Source organism: Bombina bombina, chromosome 2 (assembly GCF_027579735.1).
Source record: "Bombina bombina isolate aBomBom1 chromosome 2, aBomBom1.pri, whole genome shotgun sequence".
Classification (NCBI taxonomy): Eukaryota; Metazoa; Chordata; class Amphibia; order Anura; family Bombinatoridae; genus Bombina; species Bombina bombina.
This window is the reverse complement of record NC_069500.1, coordinates 237,045,055-237,069,599: the sequence shown is the minus strand read 5'-3', so window position 1 is coordinate 237,069,599 and position 24,545 is coordinate 237,045,055. Positions and strand designations below refer to the sequence as shown.

Here is a 24,545-nt window from a genome sequence, read left to right as displayed (position 1 = left end):
ACACTTGCACGTCCAGCAGTTAAGGGTTTAATTAGGTATCTTGTAGGGTTAATTTTAGCTTTAATTTAGAGATCAGCCTCCCACCTGACACATCCCACCCCCTGATCCCTCCCTGACCCCCCTCAAACAGTTCTTTTCCCTCCCCCACCTCACAATTGTCCCCATCATCTTAAGTACTGGCGGAAAGTCTGCCAGTACTAAAATAAGACATTTTTTATTTTTTTATTTATTTTATAGTTATTCTGCAGTGTTGGATCCCCCCTTAGCCCCCAACCTCCCTGATCCCCCCCCAACAGCTCTCTAACCCTCCCCCCTCTAGCTAGTTGCAGCCATTTTGGGTACTGGCAGCTGTCTGCCAGTACTCAGTTTGTTCTAAAAAAAAGGGCTTTTTTTTAGAAGTAAAGAAATAAAACCCCAATTTTCTGTAGTGTAGCTGCCCCCCTAAATACCCTACCTCCTCCCAGATACCTTTTCAAACATTTATTCCCCCCTCTCCCTCCATCCCTTATATGTTTCTGTAGTATAGCGATCCCAGTCCCACCCGCTCCTACGCTTGCGCCCACCTGCACCCGCTCCCGTGCACCTGCCCCCCACTACCGGCACCATCTTCTGGCCTGAGAGGAAGTAGACCAGCGATTGGCCGCCCCACCCGCCTCCCTGCTATGGCTCCCACCCACCAATGATCAGCACCATTGATGGCCGATGCAGAGAGGGCCACAGAGTGTCTCTCTCTGCATCAGTGTCTACAAAAAGGGTATTGCAGGATTCCTCAATATCAAGCCATCACTGCAATACTCTGAAAGCATCTAGAAGCCATCAGGATCACTTCCAGCACTTGAAACCCCAGAGGATGTGTCAGGCACGTCCTTGGTCATTAACTGACACCCAATGTAGGACGTGCCTGAAACGTCCTTGGTCGTTAAGGGGTTAAATGAACAGTAAAGTAAAATTGCTATTTAAATTTGTTGGATTGAACATGAAATTGTAAATAACTTTTCAATTTACTTCTATAATCAATTTTGCTTAGTTATCTCTGTATCCTTTAATAAAAAGTAATTTTAGATGAACTCAGGAAAGTGCACATTTTAAGCCATCTGACAGCAGTGTTTGCAAAAATGTTATAGGAATATTGTACATAGTTGCCAATACTGCTGCCTTAGAATAGTAATGACACTTGCATGCTCCTTAGCTTCTGTCACTCTGCGTAGATTTATTCTTCAACATAGGATACCATGGGCTCGATTTTTCAAGCCCTTTTCTCCACTTTGACTGCAGGTTCACACAAGTTAACCTGCAGTACGGTTTTATCAAGCAGCGGTCATCACAGTTGATTCCCTGCCCTGTTCTGCACCTCTTAGGTGGAGAATTGCAATCTCCCCAGTCTCTTCCGACTGGGGAGATTGACAGCTCCTCTCCGCTCATGATTGGCTGTGCACGGGTTTGCATGCCAGCACACAGGAACACTTGTGTGCAATGTTAAATGCGGGCAGTGAATTGATGCCCGCCAGAGGAGTAGCTGGGTGGCCAAGGGCGAATATGTCCACCCCTGTCCACCCGTGTTGGATAAATTGACCCTAAGAGAAGAAAGCAAATTTGATAATAGAGGAAAACTGGAAAGTTGTTTAAAATTGCTTGAATTATTTATTCTGACTTTACTGTCCCTTTAAGTACAGTACTTATAATTGCATGCCAAGAATTAGACTCAAAACTTTATTTAAATTTAATCCAGACAGGCCTAAAATTTGTTGCTGGCAATCTCTCTGAAACAAAATTGCTGTGGTAGTGTCAGGATCTTTTGTAATGGAACAAGTGAAATATTATGATCTTCTGAACAGGATTAGCTTAAAACTGGCAGGTGTTCTATAACAGAATGTGGTGCTGGCTTTCTGTCTGCAACATGGTGTGTGTGAAGCTGGCATGCTTTCTGCAATACAACTGGTACAGAGATAGCAGGCTGCAGAGCAAGCCGAATGGGCACTGGCTTTGGCTGCAGAGCAAGGCTAGTACAAACAGCAGGACTGGTACACAAACAGGTTAGGATCCAAAGCTAACAGCTGCTGAAACAGTATGAGGAACCATGAGGTACAAATGCAAAAGTGATAAAATCGGAACATCTAGGTAGACAAGATGACAGCACAGGGCAAGAATAATGTGGCAACTAAAAGTAAGCTGAATAGAAGAAGCACAAGATGCAATGGGGAATTAAAATAAGAAAATAATGGAAGAAAGAGTTAGACTCTGTGCCAAGGGATTCAGCATTAAGCGTCTTTAAAATAGAATAAAAATAAATAAATAAAAAAATTAAATTGTGTATTTTTGTATAAGTGTGTTTTATAAATTTAGCAGAGATTGTTTACTGGCTGAGAAGGACATTGCTCACGGCTCTCTAGGTGAACAGTGACACGCAGCACAAGCATGAAAAAATATATCATTTTAAAGCAATTCCAATCCTATGGAACACACCCTGCAATAACCCATTTACCACAAGCTTTGTCACAGTGACAATGTTAGCATTCTGGCTTGTGTAGGGTTAACTGATTCCTCTCAAAACCCATAAATTTGACCTGGCCATAAATTGGAAAGCTATTTAAATACTCTATCCAACTTAGGCCTAGTTTCCGTTGAGGTGGTAAAGTTTGGAAATTGATGACAACATAAAACAATCTCCATAGACTTTAATGGAGATAAATATTTTTATCACCAGTTTCTGCAATTTACCATCTCAATGGAAACTAGGCCTTATTTGTTTGTTACTGGCCCTTTTAAAAATAAACTGGCACTGGCTACAACTGAACATGTGTAAAAGTTCACAGTGTATTTGTATATGAATTTGTGATTGGCAGATGACTGTCACACAATACAAAGGGCTAGAACATTAAAAGTCAATTGTGAAATTTGTCAGGACAAAATTTATCTGCATGTGTTGATTGTGCAATTCTACTTTATTTGATTGTCCTTTAAGTGGGTAAGCAGCAGTTTATCACTAACTAACTATTCCATCCCATCAGAAATTCTTTATGGATTTTCCTTCCATAAGGCAGGGAGAGTCCACATCTTCATTCCTTATTGTTCGGAAATACAACACCTGGCCACCAGGAGGAGGCAAAGACAGCCCAGCCAAAGGCTTAAATATCCCTCCCACTTCCCCTATCCACCAGTCATTCTTTGCCTTTCGCCACTATAGGAGGTGGTGGAGAAGTGTCAGAAGATTTGGATAGTCCTGTTATGAGTATGATCCCTTCAAGAAAGGAACAGAGTTTTAAGTAATCATGTCAATCTCTCAGTGAGATGCAGGAAAAGTTTTTCTGCGAACCCATCCAGACTGTCGCCTAACAGCTCTTGAGCAATTGGTGTTGATGAGTTTCACTGCTTGCTGTTACATACTCAAGTCCATGTCAGAAGCGTCGCTGCAAGACTGTCACACTTGTGAGGCTGTGGGCTGTTCTACAGCATGATCCTGGAAGTAAGTAATACACTTTTGCTATACAGGGTCACAGTGTGGCTCCTTTATGCCTCCATAAGATCAAGGGTTAATACCTTCTTCAGGGAGATTATTTGAACAGCAAGGCGTTATTTATTACTGCTTTAATGTGAGAGTTTTTTGGGCTCATAGACTGTGTGCTTTTGGCTTGGAACAAACAGGTTTCACTTTTGTTTTTGTGTGTTGCGCAGCTCATTATAGCTTAGCGCCCTTTTCATAGCAGGGGAAGTCTTTCCTACGCACCACGTGACCAGGTGCAGTCTTTTAATTTTCCTACAATCTTGCTGCGAACATCATTTCTAAGGAGAGCGTTTCACTGTTAGCTGTCTGGGTCTGGGATGTGGTGAGTGCCACAGCCATTGGGATTATAAGGGTGCCGTTTTTTTAAATAAACTGTTTACTTTTTGTCTGTCTATCTGTTAATATATCTAGCTATGGAGGACTCTGATAATACATTAGAAGGTTCCACTCCTTCTGTACTGATTAATAATTGCTGTTTATATTGTGAGGAGGCCGTGGTTTGCACGCCTGCTCAATTTTGTTCCATTTGCCTAAGCACTGTTCTAAAGTCTAAGAAGGGAGACAAGCCTGCTAATACTCATAGTGCTATTAGCCCCTTTGAGCTGCCTACCTCTCAGGAATCTGTGTCCCGAGAGATTGCTACCCTTTCTACACTACCCACTCCACATGCAGTTCCCCACGGCTCAACTAATCCTCCATCTGGAGGGGGCTTTCTTCCGGTGGACTTTACCGCACAGTTACAATCTGTGGTGTCTGCGGCCCTGAGTGCCTTACCTCGCTCTAGCAAACGTAAGAGAAAAGTTAAACATAGTTCTTATGACCTAGAGTCATCTAAATATTTGTCGGATTTAGCTACTATGTCCCAATTATCCCAGGATGAGTTAACCTCTGTAGCTTCAGAGGGTGAACTTTCTGAGTTGGAGACTTCTGTTTCTAAACCTCCTTCAGCGGAGGAACCCTCCTTTAGATTTAAAATTGAGCATCTATGTTTTGTTTTCTTTTTCTCCAATTTTTTTTTATTGACTGTTGAAAATATACATACAGGTATCTTACAGTAAGGTAAATGCAGTCACAATTCTAAGATAACAAGCGATTGTCAGAGAAAATAGTAATTACAATTAACACACCGGAAAAAGTGATAAACCTTAAAATAGAAAGCTAAAATAAACCTGTTGCGCAGAGTAGAAAATATCACATGTCAACCCTCATAATTTTTTTCCGCCCCTTTTAACTAATTAGGCCACTTTTGGACCCCTAGGACAAAGAAATTGGATATTAGGGGGTTAAAATAATATGAGGCCACTTATGGACCTCCAGAATGCTATTAAAACATATCAACAATGAATGACAACAAATGTACCCAGGATATTGAGGCATGGCGCAAAGTATAAAATCGAATCTGGAGACCTGTAAAGTTATAATGAACTACTAGGTGTTGGCTAGGGGCTCTTATACTACTCAGCCAAAATCTCATGGTATAAGAATTAGGGAAAATATGTAGGTAGAGTAGTCAAGGGGTGCACTTCCACCAATCTGTTAAGTAAATGTCTAGAATGTTAGTTAAGACATAGGTTATATTAAGGAGAGAGCTAGTTTTACTACGATTATGGGTGGAAGTAAAACTCAAAAGGTATTCAAAATTTATCGTTTGGGAAACTACCCAGAATATCATGTCTCGGCAATACAGCTTTGATGTATTTATCATTATCCTTTCGTTGGAGCATGGGCCCTATGCACTACAACAGGGAACTGGTTGGCATGATCTGTTATGTGTCTCACTTTGATGATAGATCATTACAAAAGAATTGGATATAGGGTATTAATAGAGGATAAGCAACCCCTGGTATCAGACCACCCTGTATGGCACTATGTAACATGAGCAAACTCAGCAGATTAGGTAACTTGGGAGTCCCTAAAGTAGATTAAGCAAAAATGGTATAGTGTGCAGCAATGAGAAGGGGAGGTAAAAAAAGAAGAAAAACAAGATGCTCTCAAGGTAAATTATCACCTCACGTCTATCACAAGTCAACGTACTTACAAACCTATTAATCAATGTTAAGAACAAAAAACAAAAGCAAAAAAGAGACCAGAACTGACTAATTGTGCAGGCAGATGGTAGCGTTAAATCAGTATCCAAAATTACCCTAACTTTAACATACACTGAAGACTTAGCAGTCTTGTAGTCTAAAACATCTAGCTATTAAACTAAGAACACTTCTTCGTTCAGTAAAAAATCATTAGGCCCCTTGTCGCATGGAAATTTTTTTTCTGATTATTAGGGGGATATGTAAGATTTCACTGCACTGAAATACGTTTCTTAAATGTTTATCACCCTACTCCTGTTTTGAAGTGGAAGGTGAATATAGGATTAATGGCCCAGTTTAGTGATCGGTCTTTCCTGCTGGAATACAGGCTTAGTGTCATGGAATGCTCACCAGATAATCTCTAGGTTGTCTGCTCCACCATATTGGATTGGAGGCCATCGATCTCTATGACTGCACCGCTTCCATCATATTCAGAGATAAGGGGATTCTCATCACTAGACACCCTCCAGATCTTAGAAGTCTCCGCCATTACTGCACTCTCTAGCTGGTGCAGCAGCTCCGTGTGCCCGATCTCCTTCACCGGGTGACAGAACTCGGAAGACATCTCAGGGGTAAGGTAGTGGCAGTATGAAATGATCTGCAGAGTTGTCCTCCCGCGAAACAACTATCACACCCATGGGGTCTCTGTGCTGCTAATGGCATGTTGTGCCAGCATCGGAGCAAATAAGGTCTCAATGTCTCTGAGGAGGCTGTGGAAGTGCTCCTCCATACTTGTATGCAGCTCCTCCAGAATTCAGTCGATCCTTGTCGCCATGGTAGTAATTTTTCTACACCAAGTAATTGTAGCTCAGTATCCTGAATACTGGTTCTGAACAATGCATTGTTCGTTATGCAGCTCACGTCGGCTACTATACCCGGATCTACTGGGGGGGGGGCTAGGTGAAGGCCTCAAATGCATACATGTTGCCACTGCAGACCCACCGTTCCAGTATCTCAGCACTTGAGTTAAAGACTTTTAAGCAGATCTAGATATTCCTTGGGCTATTATTCGTTAATCCTCGCAATTCTTGATTGTGAATGTAAATTTTATACATTGATTTACAGCGGATTAATCAGTGAGTCCTCAGAGTGCTAAAGTAAGTCGGCCATCTTGGTCGCTGCCCGGAAGCATCCCCCGAGCATCTATGTTTTTTTTATTAAAGGAGGTTCTGTCTACGCTAGAGGTTCCAGAGGCTACACTCCCTGAGGAACCTGAAATCCCTAAACTAGACATAGTTTATGAAGACAGGAAGGTCCCTCTCGGTCTTCTTTTTCCCCCTCAGCTACTTTTAAAAAATTATTCCCGGTCCCTGACTCTCAATTGGATTTGTGGGGCTCTATCCCTTAGGTGAATGGCGCTATTTCTATGCTGGCAAAGCATACTACTATCCCTCTGGAGGATAGTGTTTCTTTTAGAGAGCCTATGGATAATAAAATGGACACATTTCTGAGAAAGATGTTTCAACATACAGGGTTTTTATTTCAACCGGCGGCAGCTGTAACAGCGGTTGCCGGAGCAGCTACCTACTGGTGCAACACTCTGTTGGAGCTCATTGTGGTGGATACTCCTCTCAAGGATATTCTGGAGAGAATTAAGGCCCTAAAAATTGCTAACTCCTTCATCTGTGACGCGAATATGCAGATTATTCGCCTAAATGCAAAGGCTTCTGTTTTTGCGGTCCTAGCCCGCTGGACTCTCTGGTTGAAGTCCTGGTCTGTGGATATGACTTCTAAATCCAGACTCCTTTCTCTTTCTTTCAAGGGGAAGATTTTATTCGGTCCAGGGCTGGACTCCATTATTTCTACGGTTACCGGAGGGAAAGGTGCCTTCCTACCGCAGGATAAGAAAAATAGGCCTAAGGGACGGCAATTATCTAATTTTCGTTCCTTTCGTTCTGACAAATTACAACAACAACAATCCTCATCCAAGTCCGAGCAGCCAAGAGTACTTGGAAGCCGGCTCAGTCCTGGAATAAGTTCAAATGGATTAAGAAGCTTGCTGAGAAAAAATCGGCATGAAGGGGTGGCCCCTGATCCAGGATTGGATCGAGTAGGGGGCAGACTGTCTTTTTTCAGACACTTGCTTCCAGGATGTACAGGACCCGTGGGTCCTGGAGGTTGTATCTCAAGGATACAGGATAGGATTCAAGTCTCATCCGCCCAGGGGCGTATTTCTACTCTCCAGTCTGTCTACAAGACCAGAAAAGAGGGCTGCCTTCTTAGGCTGCGCACAGGATCTCTCCTCTCTAGGAGTAATTGTCCCTTTACCTACAGAAGAAGGAGGTTTGGGGTTTTACTTAAACCTTTTTGTGGTTCCAAAGAAGGAGGGAATTTTGTGTCCAATTCTGGACCTAAGGTGCCTAAACAAGTTTCTGAGTGTTCCCTCTTTCAAGATGGAGACAATATGGTCAATCCTTCCTCTGGTTCAGGAAGGACAGTATATGACCACCATAGACCTGAAGGATGCATACCGTCACGTTCCGATACACAGCTTTTTGTCTAGCGGAAGAACATTCGGAGTCCCTTCTCAATCTTCTTCGATCACATGGATGGAAGATAAACTTGGAAAATAGTTCTCTTACTCCATGTACAAGGGTGAATTTCCTGGGGACAATAATAGACTCCATATCCATGAGAATATTCCTCACAGACCAGAGACGTTGCAAGCTAACTTCTGCATGTCTTGCCTTCCAGGCCTCCTTAAGACCCTCAGTGGTTCAGTGTATGGAGGTGATTGGACTCATGGTGTCCTGTATGGACATCATTCCTTTTGTCAGATTCTGTCTCAGACCCTTACAACTATGCAGGCTGAGACAATAGAATGGCAACCATTCAAATCTGTCTCAACAGATTGTGCTGGAGAACCTGTCAAGAGACTCGCTCTCTTGGTGGCTCTGTCAAGATCATCTGTCCCAGGGCACATGCTTTTTGAGACCGTCCGGGAAGATTGTGACTATGGACGCAAGTCTTTCCGGCTGGGGAGTCATTTGAGGTGCCAAGAAGGCACAAGGACTGTGGACTCTGGAGGAGTCCACCCTTCCAATGAATATATTGGAACTCCGGGCAATCTTTAATGCCGTGAAGGCTTGGCCCCTTTATCAGATTCTAATCAGACAATATAACCTCAGTTGCCTACATCAACCATCAGGGGGGAACGAGAAGTATCACAGATACTACAGTGGGCGAAGACTCACAGATGTACGCTGTCAGGAGAATGGTCTCTCCACCCGAGGTGTTTGCAGAGATATGAAGCGAGTGAGGGACACCGGCAATATATCTCATGGCATTCCGCCTCAATACCAAGCTACCCAGGTACGGCTTGAGGTCGAGGGATCCTCAGGCGGAATTGATAGGTGCCCTAGCCATATCATGGAGGTTCAGACTCATATCTTTTTCCTCCATTACCACTTCTCCCTCGTGTGGTGGCTCACATCAAGCAGGAGCGAGCATCAGTGGTTCTGATTGCTCTATCGTGGCCGCGAAGGACGTGGTTTGCGGTGGATCTGATGGGGATGTCCTCATCTCCTCAGTGGAGGTTACCTTGTCGCAGAGATCTGCTGATACAGGGTCCATTCGTTCATTAAAATCTAGATTCTCTGAGGCTGACTGTGTGGAGATTGAACGCTTAGTTTCAGCCAAGAGAAGATTCTCTGAGAGTGTTATCAACACTCTGGTTCAAGCTCGTAAGCCAGTTACTCATCGTATCTACCATGGTGTGAAGAGTGTGACTTTTCCTGGCATAAATTTAAGATAGGGACAGATATTGGCCCTGTCGGTGTTACTGCAGAAGAGATTGGCTGAGCTTCCGGATGTGCAGTCCTTTTGTTAAGGTTCTGACTAGGATCAGACCTGTGTTTAGATTTGTGGCTCTGCCCTGGAACCAACATTTTGTTCTTAGTGTTTTGCAGCAGGCTCTGTTTGAGCCTATGCATACTGTTGACATTAAATTGTTATCTTGGAACAACCTTGGAAGGTTGCTGGCTATTGCCTCTGCACGCAGAGTTTCTGAGATTTCTGCTTTACAATGTGACTCCCCTTATCTTGCTTTCCATGCTGATAAGGCAGTTTTACATCCCTAAGGTGGTGTCAGACCATAACATTAATCAAGAAATTGTTGTTCCTTCCTTGTGTCCTAATTCTTCTTTAGTGAAGGAACGCTTGCTTCACAATCTACATGTGGTTCGTGCCTTAAAGGGACATTATACACTCATTTTTTCTTTGCATAAATGTTTTGTAGATGATCTATTTATGTAGCCCATAACGTTTTTTTGTTTTTTTTTAAATGTATAGTTTTGCTTATTTTTAAATAACATTGCTTTGATTTTCAGACTCCTAACCAAGCCCCAAAGTTTTATGAGAATACCGTCAGCTACCTTCTCCAGCTTGCTCCTGTTTGTGTAAAGGGTCTTTTCATATGCAAACGAAGGGGGTGTGTGTCTTATTTTCCACTTGTAGTGGGCTTTCCAGCTATCTTTTCAACAGAGCTAAACTGAGAGCTTCTAAGTAAGTTTTTAAACCGTTTTATACTGGATTTTTATATCAGTATCTGTGCATCGTATTCTTTATAGTAATGTCTATTACATGCAGTTATTTGAAAATGAGTGTATACTGTCCCTTTAAAGTTCTATCTTCAGGCTACTAAGGAATTCAGACAATCTTCCTCTTTGTCATTTATACAGGGAAGCATAAGGGGCAGAAGGCTACTACGACTTCCCTATCTTTTTGGTTGAGGAGTGTAATCCGCTTAGCTTATGAGACAGCAGGGTCACAGCCTCCTGAGAAGATAACAGCTCATTCCACTAGAGCCGTGGCTTCCTCCTGGGCTTTTAAGAACGAAGCCTCAATGGATCAGATTTGTTAGGCGGCTACTTGATCCTCCTTACACACTTTTTCTAAATTTTACAAGTTTGATGTATTTGCTTCGGCTGAAGCAGCTTTCGGGAGAATAGTTTTGCAGGCTGTGGTGCCATCAAAATAGGGTCCGCCTCTTTTTTTTGTTCCCTCCCTTATTCATCTAGTGTCCTCTGGAGCTTGGGTATAGTTTTCTCAACATTAAGGAATTAAGTCGTGGACTCTCCCTGACTTATGGAAGGAAAACATAATTTATGCTTACCAGATAAATTCCTTTCCTTCCTGGCAGGGAGAGTCCACGACCCCTCCCGTAATTTATTTTTTGATGGGCGGCTCCCTTTTCATATTATTTCTTCTGGCACCTTTATACCCTGATATTTCTCCTACTTTTCCTTGTTCCCTCAGCAGAATGACTGGGGGATAGGAGAAGTGGGAGGGATATTTAAGCCTTTCGCTGGGGTGTCTTTGCCTCCTCCTGGTGGCCAGATGTTGTATTTCCCAACAGTATGGAATGAAGTCGTGGACTCTCCCTGCCAGGAAGGAAAGAAATTTATCTGGTAAGCATAAATTATGTTTTTTTTCACCACTTACCATGAAGCAATGCTTATTATATACATCCAGAAATACTCGTAATAATAGGAAATAAAAGTTCTAACCTAAATTAATTCAAACTAAAGTATACAAAAATTGCGTACTTGTTCTCAAAAAAAGTAATGTATAATATACATTATTATTTAAAATCATTACCAGTATCATTGTTAAAGGGACATTAAAGTTATAATTAGACATTCATGATTTAGACAGAGACACTTTTTAACAGTTTTCCAATCTACTTCTATTATTTAACCCTTTCGTGTCATTGCTAAAGTGCCTACATCGGAACAACTGTTCCGATGTAGACAAATTGAAACCACGCGATTGTGCACATGATCGCGAGATTTCAATTATTGGATTGCATCTGGGGGGCGTCCCTACAACCCTAGGAACGCCCTCCAGACCGCAATCAAATCCTGAAAGCACAGAAGGCTTCAGGACAGCCATTAGCTATGACGTTCTATTCCGTCATAACGGCTTTAAAGCCTAGTGTAATTATGACGGAATAGAACGGCATAACGGCTTTAAAAGGTTAATTTGGTTCCTAATCTTGTTATTCTTTGCTGAAAGGTTTATCTATGAAAGCTCAGGAGCAGCTAAGATCCTAGGTTCTAGCTGCTGATTGGTGGCTGCATATATATATATATATATATTTATATAATGATTCTCATTGGCTAACCCATGTGTTCAGTTAGCAACCAGCAGTGCATTGCTGTTCCTTCAACAAATGATACCAAGCGAATAAGGCAAATTTCATAATAGAAGTAAACTGTAAAGTTGTTTAAGGTGCACCATTAAAAAAAATATATATGTATTCAGAATGAAAGCTAAATAACTAGAACTAGAAATACTTCAGGTATGAAAGCGACAGTAAAATTTAAATTATCACTTGATTTAGGTAGAGTGTGCATTAATGTTAAACAACTTTCCAATTCACTTATTATCTAATTTGCTTTATTCTCATCTTATGCTTTGTTAAAAAGCATGCCTAAGTATGCTCAGGAGCTGCAATGCACTATTGGGAGCTAGCTGCTGATTGGTGGCTGCACATATATGCCTCTTGTCATTGGTTCCTCTATGTTCAGCAAGTTCCCAGTAGAGCATTGCTGCTACTTCAACAAAGAACACCAAAAGAAAAGAGCAAATCTGATAATGAAAGTACATATGAAATTTGCTGGGTTTCATGACTCTTTACAGATATTTCTTGTTCTTAGTCATTAATAGATTTTTAATATTTTTCTTTTTCTAGGGAGAACGATGCTCATTTTCGATCCAAATGTGGCATTACTTTTTCAGTGGGCTTCGACATGATCTTTGGACTATTCTGCCTCCAACTATAGCGCAAGATATTCTTAGGGAAGTGCTTGAAAAAACGTTGGCTTTGCTGTCATACAGATACGCCCAAGTAAATCCCAACTACAAACGAGCATCACAGATAAGGTATGGTTTGTTGTAGTGTTTTTATGTATTTCCAATTTATTAATTTATTAATAAATATATCATAACATGGACATCTCATCGAAAGACATAATGAGATCTACCCTAATTCAGTTCTATGTCATAGAAACATTTCTTTAAAGTCTTCATCTCCAATAATAAGTGTATAAACAGACACCCAAAGCCTTTTTTAAAGGGAGTTTACCCTGCATTTTTCTCCCCTTTAATTTGTTCCCATTGATCCATTTTTACCTGCTGAAGTGTATTAAATTGTTTACTTATGTATGTATTGGGTACTTGTAAAACGTGGCTAATAACCCAAAAGGGACTCAAGGCGATGCCCATTTTGTCGACCTCTGAAGGATGAAAGGCTGAGTGGACCTAGCCGGAGATCGAACCTGCAACACTTGGGTTGCTACAGAGCTCAGCCACAGTAACTTATAGCTCCTTTACCTTTATATTGACATTTTAAATAGCTGATTTTTCTTGTGTTATCCCAACCTATACTGACATTTTCTATACTTAAGGGATATGAAACCTCATTTTATTTTGGGATTCAGACAGAGCAAACCATTAAAAAAAAAAAAAAGATTTCAATTTACTTGTATTCTTAAAATTGCTTTGTTCCCATGATATTCTGTGTTGAAGAGATACCTAGTAGGCATCTGGAGCACTACTTGGCAGGAAATAGTGCTGCCATCTAGTGCTCTTGCAAATTGATAACATTCTTGCAAAACTGCTGCCATATAGTGCTCCAGAAATTGACTGGCTCCTAAGCATACTTTCCTGCTTATCAACAAAAGATACCAAGGAAACAAAGAAAAATTGCTCTGCAAGTGAGTTGTGGCAGGTGTGCCCTTCGGAGATATTATTCCCTTGATTTTTACCACCACAACTTTCGATAGAGCATCTTTTTGGATGTGTATAATTGTAATGCATGGATGGTCTCTTAAACCTTGGTGCTCTGAAGTGCATTGTATGGCGAACATTGGCGTGTATAGGGGGTTTTGAGTCTTACATTGAACATTTAATGAGTTCTTGCATAAGGACTACATGCATTCTTATTCAATAAGTTATCCTTACGAAGAGACTCTGTTCTAACATATTCCGGTATTTTACAGGATCAAATATTTAGGTTGAAACAGTAATTTGTATTGTGAATATATATATAGTAAACACACTCTGTAATCCCGCTACTCCAGAAAGAGGACTTGAGATATTTGTTTAAAAAAATTCAAAATTTATTCATCACAAAAGTTAAAAGTTTCACAACAGTCACAGGCCTGCAACAAGATGTTCAGGACTAAAAATAGCCAAACATGTTTCGGGCCAGATCTCAGCCCTTGTTCACTGGCATAGTTTGTGTCCACACCTACTAGTACTATTTAAAGGTAAGGAGTTAAGATAATTGCAGGCACCTGTATCTTATTAACCCCTTATGGGCAAAAAACTTAGTTCAAGCAAAAAACTTTATATTTAGAATATTTGAAAAACAATGCATACTAATATTTAAACTTCATTTTTGAAATACATCTTTTATCTACAATCAACTCAAATGTTTCCTTTGTCAAAATTATATCTACAAAGGAAGAATTTTATTAAAGATTCAATAAAATAAATCTACATCCATAATGGAGTTTAGACCAGAAGGGTGCTTGGTTTTTAAATTAAATATCCAAAACACTTCCCTCTGGTCCAAACGTCCCTGTCTCCCCCTCTTCTATGTCTTGGCACATGGTCTATGCCTTGTATAGTCAATAATGAATCGTCTGAATTATGTTCCTGCCTAAAGTGTTTCGCTATTGGGGTAGTACAATCTGGATTTCCTATGTCCCTCAAATGTTGGAGGGCCCAGAGTATATATATATATATATATATATATATATATATATATATATATATAGTTTAATGTTTACAATTGGGAGAAAAACAATCAGAAACCTTTTGTAAAAAATCAAGGTATAGTGTCTGATATATTAAAATAAACCTAGGTTGCAAAGGCTGATCCTAGGCCTTGTGCAGACCCCTTATTATAATATAGATTCAAATATTTTTAAGAGAAGGACAAATATGTACACACAGTAGAGCTATATGAGAAGTTAGTAGGGGATTGCAGCACTCAAAATTAACTTATTCTTGATCTAATATGTAGATAAAAGGCTGGTATATTGTATCAAACAATGAAACACAAACACACATCAGTCCAATTAGCATGCAATACATATATTGCTTAAACAACATGTTATACGAATGAGGTAATGCATACTAATGCCTCAACAAGTATATGCCACTGCAGTGGATAGCCTAAATCAAAATAGCCAGATCAAACAGTATGTTAAGAGGCCACATTTAAATCGCTTGTGCTGTTAAACACATAGATGGACATGTTAACACTTAGCAATGAAACGTTAAATAAATGGGGCAAAAGAAAGTTCATAGAGCAAAGTCCCAAATAAACAGACTTCCTTCCTTTATGAATATCTCTTCTGAGACTGGTGAAGCCATAATGATCACTATTGTTAAGTTGTACCGTGACTTTAAGAAAGCTGACCAAAACCGAGGTAAGAGCGTCCTCCAATATCAGCTTAAAGGCTTGTTAATCCAGAGCGGCAATACAGTGTAACAAAACATACGACCTGATTCGAGTTGTAATAACTTCAAGCAGCAAAGTCTGGGTATAGCAGGCACTTCTTTGAGGCGTAACGGGTATCGGACCGGGACCGCGCCTCCGACATCCAGTCTCACCCAACTCGTTCCGTCTCGTTCCTTTACTCCGTGAGACACAGGTCAAGTTTGAGACTCACTTATGGCTTTATAAACTCTCCTCACCTCTGCCAGATCACTTCCGGATTGGATAGTGTGTAACACCGTTGACTGATACAGGTGCTCACTTTTGCTGCATAGATTTGAATGACCCTGTCCATGCGCGTTTCGCCCCATAATGCTTTGCGGTAGGGGCCTCGTCAGGACTGTCAATCACAGTGTAACATTTCATCTTTTATTTGCTGCCCTTCTTTGAGGGAGTGGCTGTGGTGTATGCTCACTTTCCAATCATGCAAGCTTTTTGGTATATGACCCTTCATCACTGTTACATAGCTTACATTTTCCTTCTAAGTTACAACTTAGCATACAGAGAAGGCAACAATTTATGAAAGTAGATATGCGCAACCAATGTATTGCAATACCAAAGGACCAATGTATGTTGAGCTTCTGTAAAACATTACTAATCAATAAATGAGACACAGTTTAAACAGGTACTCATGTTTCGAAAAACAGCTTAGAATAAATATATGGAACAATTTGTTTAGCGCAAAGCATTTTCCTACCAAAATAAATCTCCCACACTTTTAGGATTATAATTCAGTTGTTAGTTATTAGAGTTGCTTGTACTTATTTACAAACAGGGCGACATACAGATGTTTAATTTAGATCTATATATCGCTAAGCTTGTAAAACAGGAATGATGAAAAGTCAATATATAGATTAATTGAAGTACACATAATTCATTTAAGAATCTATATATCCTTCATTCATTGAAAATTAGGAATGATGTAAGACCATTACATTGAGCATTGTCTAGTTAGTCAAACAGTTAAAAATATTTAGCCCAAAAAAGACCCATACTCAATTCTTTCATTTAAACCAAGGGGGGGCATTGTTTTAAGCACATAAGTCCATCTTGCTTCCTTGTTTAAAAGACATTTATTATTATCTCCTCCTCTGCCATTTGTTATTCCATGATCAATTCCTATGAATTTTAAAGATACAGTATTACTGTTGTGGACATCCCTAAAGTGTCGAGCTACGCTCGTATCTATTTCATAGAGGATATCATCTCTATGCTCCTGTACCCTGTCCTTGAACATTTGTTTCGTTTTTCCAACATAGAACAGGGGACAGGAGCATTGTAAGAGATATACAACTCCAACAGTGTTACAGTTTGAGAAACATCTAATCTCGAATTGTTTCTCAGTATTTGCATTTAAGCATATATGTACAATACACATAATGTCCACAAGGAAAATTACCCTTAACCTGTTGATATTTATTTAGCCAATTTTTTTTCCGGTTCAGACCTCATAAATCTACTTTTGACTAACTTATCCTTTAAGTTAGGAGATTTTTTGCAGTCAATAAAGGTTTTTTACCTATTTTTTCAACAATTTTCTCGTCCAGAGGCAACAAGTGCCAATTTTGAGATAAAATGTCTCTTATATTTTGCCATTGACAATTGAATGTAGTAATAAATCTTATACAATTGTCTGTTGTGACATTGTTTTTTTTTAGAATAGAGTAGATCATTACGATTAAGTTTCCTAACTTTATTGAGCGTGTGTTTAATTAGATTATGAGAGTATCCTCTTTCTATGAATTTTTTACACATAATTTCAGCATGATGTTCAAATTTATCCTTGAGGAGCAATTCCTCTTTAATCTTAATAGCTGACCATAAGGAATACCTTTTTTTAACGGTTCTGGGTGACAACTAGATGTTTCCAGTAAACTTTTTGTTGCAGTACTTTTACTATGGTTTTCAGTAGATATATTATTACCTTCCTTTTTGATACAAATGTCTAGAAAGGGTAACTCTTTATCGCTGAGTGCATACGTCAGCAAAATATTGCGATCATTCTTGTTCAATGATTCAATGAACTCATATAGACAGGCCAGGGGACCATCCCAAAACATTAGGATGTCATCCACATATCTAATCCAAAGGGATACATGGAAGCTGAACACCTCACTAAACTGCTCAAAGATGTCCATCTCCCATGCCCCCAGGTGTAAACAGGCATATGTGGGCGCACATACGGCTCCCATGGCTGTCCCCCTGACCTGTCTATAAATAGAGCCATTAAACTCAAACATATTAATCTCAAGAATAAACCTTAAGAGATTAATAACAAAGGTGGTATGGTTGTTACTTCCTGAACCCCTAGACCTTAAAAAATGTTCACTTGCATTAATTCCTACCTCGTGGGGTATAGAGGAATAAAGGCTCTCTACATCTAGAGATACAAGGATCGTGTGTGAGGAAACAAATATATCATCTAACTTCCGTAAAAGGTCTGGGGTATCCTTTACGTAGGAAGGAAGAGAGAGGAGGAAAGGTCTTAAGAAGAAATCCACATATTGTTCGATGTGTTCACCGATGCCACCTATTCCCGACACGATTGGTCTTCCAGGTGGATGAGACTTATTTTTATGAATTTTCAGGATAATATAAAAGGTAGGCATCACTGGACACACCGGATTAAAAAACTTGAATTCTTCAAGTGAGATTAGACCTTCCATTTTAGCTCCCTGCAAGATATGGTATAATTTTAATTTCATCTGTGACATGGGGTTTCTTGGAAGTCTTTCATATTGGGTTCTTTCATATTTGGATAGAACCCAATATGAAAGACTTCCAAGAAACCCCATGTCACAGATGGAATTAAAATTAAAGTTTTTGAATCCCGTGTGTCCAGTGATGCCTACCTTTTATATTATCCCGAAAATTCATAAAAATAAGTCTCATCCACCTGGAAGACCAATGGTGTCGGGAATAGGTGGCATCGGTGAACACATCGGACAATATGTGGATTTTTTCTTAAGACCTTTCCTCCTCTCTCTCCCTTCCTACGTAAAAGATACCCCAGACCTTTCACGGAAGTTAGATGATATATCTGTTTCCTCACACACGATCCTTGTATCTCTAGATGTAGAGAGCCTTTATTCCTCTATACCGCACGAGGTAGGAATTAATGCAAGTGAACATTTTTTAAGGTCTAGGGGTTCAGGAAGTAACAACCATACCACCTTTGTTATTAATCTCTTAAGGTTTATTCTTGAGATTAATATGTTTGAGTTTAATGGCTCTATTTATAGACAGGTCAGGGGGACAGCCATGGGAGCCGTATGTGCGCCCACATATGCCTGTTTACACCTGGGGGCATGGGAGATGGACATCTTTGAGCAGTTTAGTGAGGTGTTCAGCTTCCATGTATCCCTTTGGATTAGATATGTGGATGACATCCTAATGTTTTGGGATGGCCCCCTGGCCTGTCTATATGAGTTCATTGAATCATTGAACAAGAATGATCGCAATATTTTGCTGACGTATGCACTCAGCGATAAAGAGTTACCCTTTCTAGATATTTGTATCAAAAAGGAAGGTAATAATATATCTACTGAAAACCATCGTAAAAGTACTGCAACAAATAGTTTACTGGAAGCATCTAGTTGTCACCCAGAACCGTTAAAAAAAGGTATTCCTTATGGTCAGCTATTAAGATTAAAGAGGAATTGCTCCTCAAGGATAAAATTTGAACATCATGCTGAAATTATGTGTGAAAAATTCATAGAAAGAGGATACTCTCATAATCTAATTAAACACACGCTCAATAAAGTTAGGAAACTTAATCGTAATGATCTACTGTATTCTAAATAAAACAATGTCACAACAGACAATAGTATAAGATGCATTACTACATTCAATTGTCAATGGCAAAATATAAGAGACATTTTATCTCAAAATTGGCACTTGTTGTCCCTGGATGAGAAAATTGTTGAAAAAATAGGTAAAAAACCTTTATTGACTGCAAAAAAATCTCCTAACTTAAAGGATAAGTTAGTCAAAAGTAGATTTATGAGGTCTGAACCGGAAAAAAATTGGTTAAATAAATATCAACAAGTTAAGGGTAATTTTCCTTGTGGACATTGTGTGTATTGTCCATATCTGCTTAAATGCAAATCATTTTCAGCAAATACTGAGAAACAATTCGAGATTAGATGTTTCTCAAACTGTAACACTGATGGAGTTGTATATCTCTTACAATGCTCCTGTCCCCTGTTCTATGTTGGAAAAACGAAACAAATGTTTAAGGACAGGGTACAGGAGCATAGAGATGATATCCTCTATGAAAGAGATACGAGCGTAGCTTGACACTTTAGGGATGTCCACAACAGTAGTACTGCATCTTTAAAATTTGTAGGAATTGATCAGGGAATAACAAATGGCAGAGGAGGAGATAATAATAAATGTCTTTTAAACAAGGAAGCAAGATGGACTTATGTGCTTAAAACAATGTCCCCCCTTGGTTTAAATGAAAGAATTGAGTATGGGTCTTTTTTGGGCTAAATATTTTTAACTATTTGACTAACTAGACAATGCTCAATGTAATGGTCTTAAATCATTCCTAAGTTTCAATGAATGAAGGATATATAGATTCTTAAATGAATTATGTGTACCTCAATTAATCTATATATTGACTTTTCATCATTCCTGTTTTACAAGCTTAGCGATATATAGATCTAATATAAACATCTGTATGTCGCCCCCGGTTTGTAAATAAGTACAAGCAACTCTAATAACTAACAACTAAATTATAATCCTAAAAGTGTAGGAGATTTAATTTAGTAGGAAAATGCTTTGCGCTAAACAAATTGTTCCATATATTTATTCTAAGCTGTTTTTCGAAACATGAGTACCTGTTTAAACTGTGTCTCATTTATTGATTAGTAATGTTTTACAGAAGCTCATGGTCCTTTGGTATTGCAATACATTGGTTGCGCATATCTACTTTCATAAATTGTTGCCTTCTCTATATGCCAAGTTGTAACTTAGAAGGAAAATGTAAGCTATGTAACAGTGATGAAGGGTCATATACCAAAAAGCTTGCATGATTGGAAAGTCAGCATACACCCCTGCCACTCCCTCAAAGAAGGGCAGCAAATAAAAGATGAAATGTTACACTGTGATTGACAGTCCTGACGAAGCCCCTACCGCAAAGCATTGTGGGGCGAAATGCGCGTCAACAGGGTCATTCAAATCTATGCAGCAAAAGTGAGCACCTGTATCAGTCAACGGTGTTACACACTATCCAATCCGGAAGTGATCTGGCAGAGGTGAGGAGAGTCTATAAAGCCCTAAGTGAGTCTCAAACTTGACCTGTGTCTCACGGAGTAAAGGAACGAGACGGAACGAGTTGGGTGAGACTGGATGTCGGAGGCGTGGTCCCGGTCCGATACCCGTTATGCCTCAAAGAAGTGCCTGCTATACCCGGACTTTGCTGCTTGAAGTTATTACAACTCGAATCAGGTTGTATGTTTTGTTACACTGTCATGCCGCTCTGGATTAACAAGCCTTTAAGCTGATATTGGAGGACGCTCTTACCTCTGTTTTGGTCAGCTTTCTTAAAGTCACGGTACAACTTAACAATAGTGATCATTATGGCTTCACCTGATACGAGCGTAGCTTGACACTTTAGGGATGTCCACAACAGTAGTACTGTATCCTTAAAATTCGTATGAATTGATCAGGGAATAACAAATGGCAGAGGAGGAGATAATAATAAATGTCTTTTAAACAAGGAAGCAAGATGGACTTATGTGCTTAAAACAATGTCCCCCCTTGGTTTTAATGAAAGAATTGAGTATGGGTCTTTTTTGGGCTAAATATTTTTAACTATTTGACTAACTAGACAATGCTCAATGTAATGGTCTTAAATCATTCCTAAGTTTCAATGAATGAAGGATATATAGATTCTTAAATGAATTATGTGTACCTCAATTAATCTATATATTGACTTTTCATCATTCCTGTTTTACAAGCTTAGCGATATATAGATCTAAAATAAACATCTGTATGTCGCCCGGTTTGTAAATAAGTACAAGCAACTCTAATAACTAACAACTAAATTATAATCCTAAAAGTGTAGGAGATTTAATTTGGTAGGAAAATGCTTTGCGCTAAACAAATTGTTCCATATATTTATTCTAAGCTGTTTTTCGAAACATGAGTACCTGTTTAAACTGTGTCCCATTTATTGATTAGTAATGTTTTACAGAAGCTCATGGTCCTTTGGTATTGCAATACATTGGTTGCGCATATCTACTTTCATAAATTGTTGCCTTCTCTATATGCTAAGTTGTAACTTAGAAGGAAAATGTAAGCTATGTAACAGTGATGAAGGGTCATATACCAAAAAGCTTGCATGATTGGAAAGTGAGCATACACCCCTGCCACTCCCTCAAAGAAGGGCAGCAAATAAAAGATGAAATGTTACACTGTGATTGACAGTCCTGACGAGGCCCCTACCGCAAAGCATTGTGGGGCGAAATGCGCGTCGACAGGGTCATTCAAATCTATGCAGCAAAAGTGAGCACCTGTATCAGTCAACGGTGTTACACACTATCCAATCCGGAAGTGATCTGGCAGAGGTGAGGAGAGTCTATAAAGCCCTAAGTGAGTCTCAAACTTGACCTGTGTCTCACGGAGTAAAGGAACGAGACGGAACGAGTTGGGACAATTAAGCTGATATTGGAGGATGCTCTTACCTCTGTTTTGGTCAGCTTTCTTAAAGTCACGGTACAACTTAACAATAGTGATCATTATGGCTTCACCTGTCTCAGAAGAGATATTCATAAAGGAAGGAAGTCTGTTTATTTGGGACTTTGCTCTATGAACTTTATTTTACCCCATTTATTTAAAGTTACATTGCTAAGTGTTAACATGTCCATCTATGATTTAAATGTGGCCTCTTAACATACTGTTTGATCTGGCTATTTTGATTTAGGCTTTTCACTGCAGTGGCATATACTTGGTGAGGCATTAGTATGCATTACCTCATTCGTATAACATGTTGTTTAAGCAATATATGTATTGCATGCTAATTGGACCGATGTGTGTTTGTGTTTCATTGTTTGATACAATATACCAGCCTTTTATCTACATATTAGATCAAGAATAATTTAATTTTGAGTGCTGCAATCCCCTACTTTTAACACAGTATCTCATATAGCTCTACTGTGTGTACATATTTTTCCTTCTCTTAAAAATATTTGAATATATATATATATATATATATATATATATATATATACGTATATATATATATATGTGTGTGTGTATATATATATATATATTATATATGTGTATATATATTATATATATATTTATATATTATATATATATATGCATATATTATATATATATATATATATATATATATATATTATATATAATATATATATAATATATATATATATATATATATATATATATAAAAATATATATATATATATATATATATATTTATAAACAAGCTTAACAGAAAATATAATTGACACTGTATACAGGTCTGCATACAAAAAGAGAAGCGCTCTACCAGGAACGAACAACAGCTCAGTGGCTTGTTCTATGGCGATTTACCACCCTGAAGCAGCCTCTTTTAGACCAGTGTGCTTTTCACAGAGGAAAACTTTCCTGAAGTATATCAGTCTAATCCCGCCAAGTAAGGTCAGTCCAGCCCCGAAATACCATGCAATTCTCCTCTGAACAAGGAACATGACAACCCCAGACGATCGTTTCGGCCTCCTATGGGCCTCGTCAGTGAGGTGCAGCCACATTCCTCTAAGCACACTGGGCAAGGAGTCCACGTCTGGTTTCCCCCATCACCCATAGGGAGACTTCCCCAGGGTCATATTAATTTGCATACAAAGAGAGAAGCGCTCTACCAGGAACGAACAACAGCTCAGTGGTTTGTTCTATGGCGATTTACCACCCGGAAGCAGCCTCTTTTAGACCAGTGTGCTTTTCACAGAGGAAAACTTTCCTGAACTATATCAGTCTGATCCCGCCAAGTAAGGTCAGTCCAGCCCCGAAATACCAGGCAATTCTCCTCTGAAAAAGGAACATGACAACCCCAGACGATCGTTTCGGCCTCCTATGGGCCTCATCAGTGAGGTGCAGCCACATTCCTCTAAGCACACTGGGCAAGGAGTCCACGTCTGGTTTCCCCCATCACCCATAGGGAGACTTCCCCAGGGTCATATTAATTTGCATACAAAGAGAGAAGCGCTCTACCAGGAACGAACAACAGCTCAGTAGCTTGTTCTATGGTGGTTTACCACCCGGAAGCAGCCTCTTTTAGACCAGTGTGCTTTTCACAGAAGAAAACTTTCCTGAAGTATATCAGTCTGATCCCGCCAAGTAAGGTCAGTCCAGCCCCGAAATACCAGGTAATTCTCCTCTGAACAAGGAACATGACAACCCCAGACGATCGATTCGGCCTCCTATGGGCCTCGTCAGTGAGGTGCAGCCACATTCCTCTAAGCACACTGGGCAAGGAGTCCATGTCTGGTTTCCCCCATCACCCATAGGGAGACTTCCCCAGGGTCATATTAATTTGCATACAAAGAGAGAAACACTCTACCAGGACGAACAACGGCTCAGTGGCTTGTTCTATGGCGATTTACCACCCGGAAGCAGCCTCTTTTAGACCAGTGTGCTTTTCACAGAGGAAAACTTTCCTGAAGTATATCAGTCTGATCCTGCCAAGTAAGGTCAGTCCAGCCCCGAAATACCAGGCAATTCTCCTCTGAACAAGGAACATGACAACCCCAGACGATCGTTTCGGCCTCCTATGGGCCTCGTCAGTGAGGTGCAGCCACATGCACACTGGGCAAGGAGTCCACGTCTGGTTTCCCCCATCACCCATAGGGAGACTTCCCCAGGGTCATATTAATTTGCATACAAAGAGAGAAGCGCTCTACCAGGAACGAACAACAGCTTGACGAGGCCCACAATAGGCCGAAACGTACGTCTGGGGTTTTGCACTTTCTCTCGTTCAGAGAGGGATTGCCTGGTATTTCGGGGCTGGACTGCACTGTTAAGTCAGGATCAGACTGATATGCTACAGGAAAGTTCTTCTCTGTGAAAGGCCATAGAACAAGCTATTATGTTGTTGTTCGTTCCCAGGTTGAGCGCTTCTCTCTTTTTATTTATGCAAATTATGACACTTGGGAATCCAGACGTGGACCCGTTGCTCAGTGTGTCTAGAGGGATATGGCTGCACCTCATTGACGAGGCCCACAATAGGCCGAAACGTACGTCTGGGGTTTTGCCGTTTCTCTCGTTGAGAGAGGGATTGCCTGGTATTTCGGGGCTGGACTGCACTGTTTAGTCAGGATCAGACTGATATGCTACAGGAAAGTTCTTCTCTATGAAAGGCACATATTGAGCAAAAGGAGGCTGCTTCTAGGGTGGTAACTAGCCATAGAACAAGCTATTATGTTGTTGTTCGTTCCCAGGT

General features: G+C 39.9%; 1 protein-coding gene across 1 annotated transcript in view; it reads left to right on the top strand.

The window, feature by feature from the left end:
• Positions 1-24,545, top strand: part of KIAA0825 (KIAA0825 ortholog) — a 1,109,509-nt gene that overhangs the window by 301,765 nt on the left and 783,199 nt on the right. Inside the window, exon 10 of the mRNA XM_053701492.1 lies at positions 12,281-12,471. Within this exon, the coding sequence (XP_053557467.1) occupies positions 12,281-12,471 (191 nt within the window). The remainder of the gene's footprint in view (positions 1-12,280; positions 12,472-24,545) is intronic.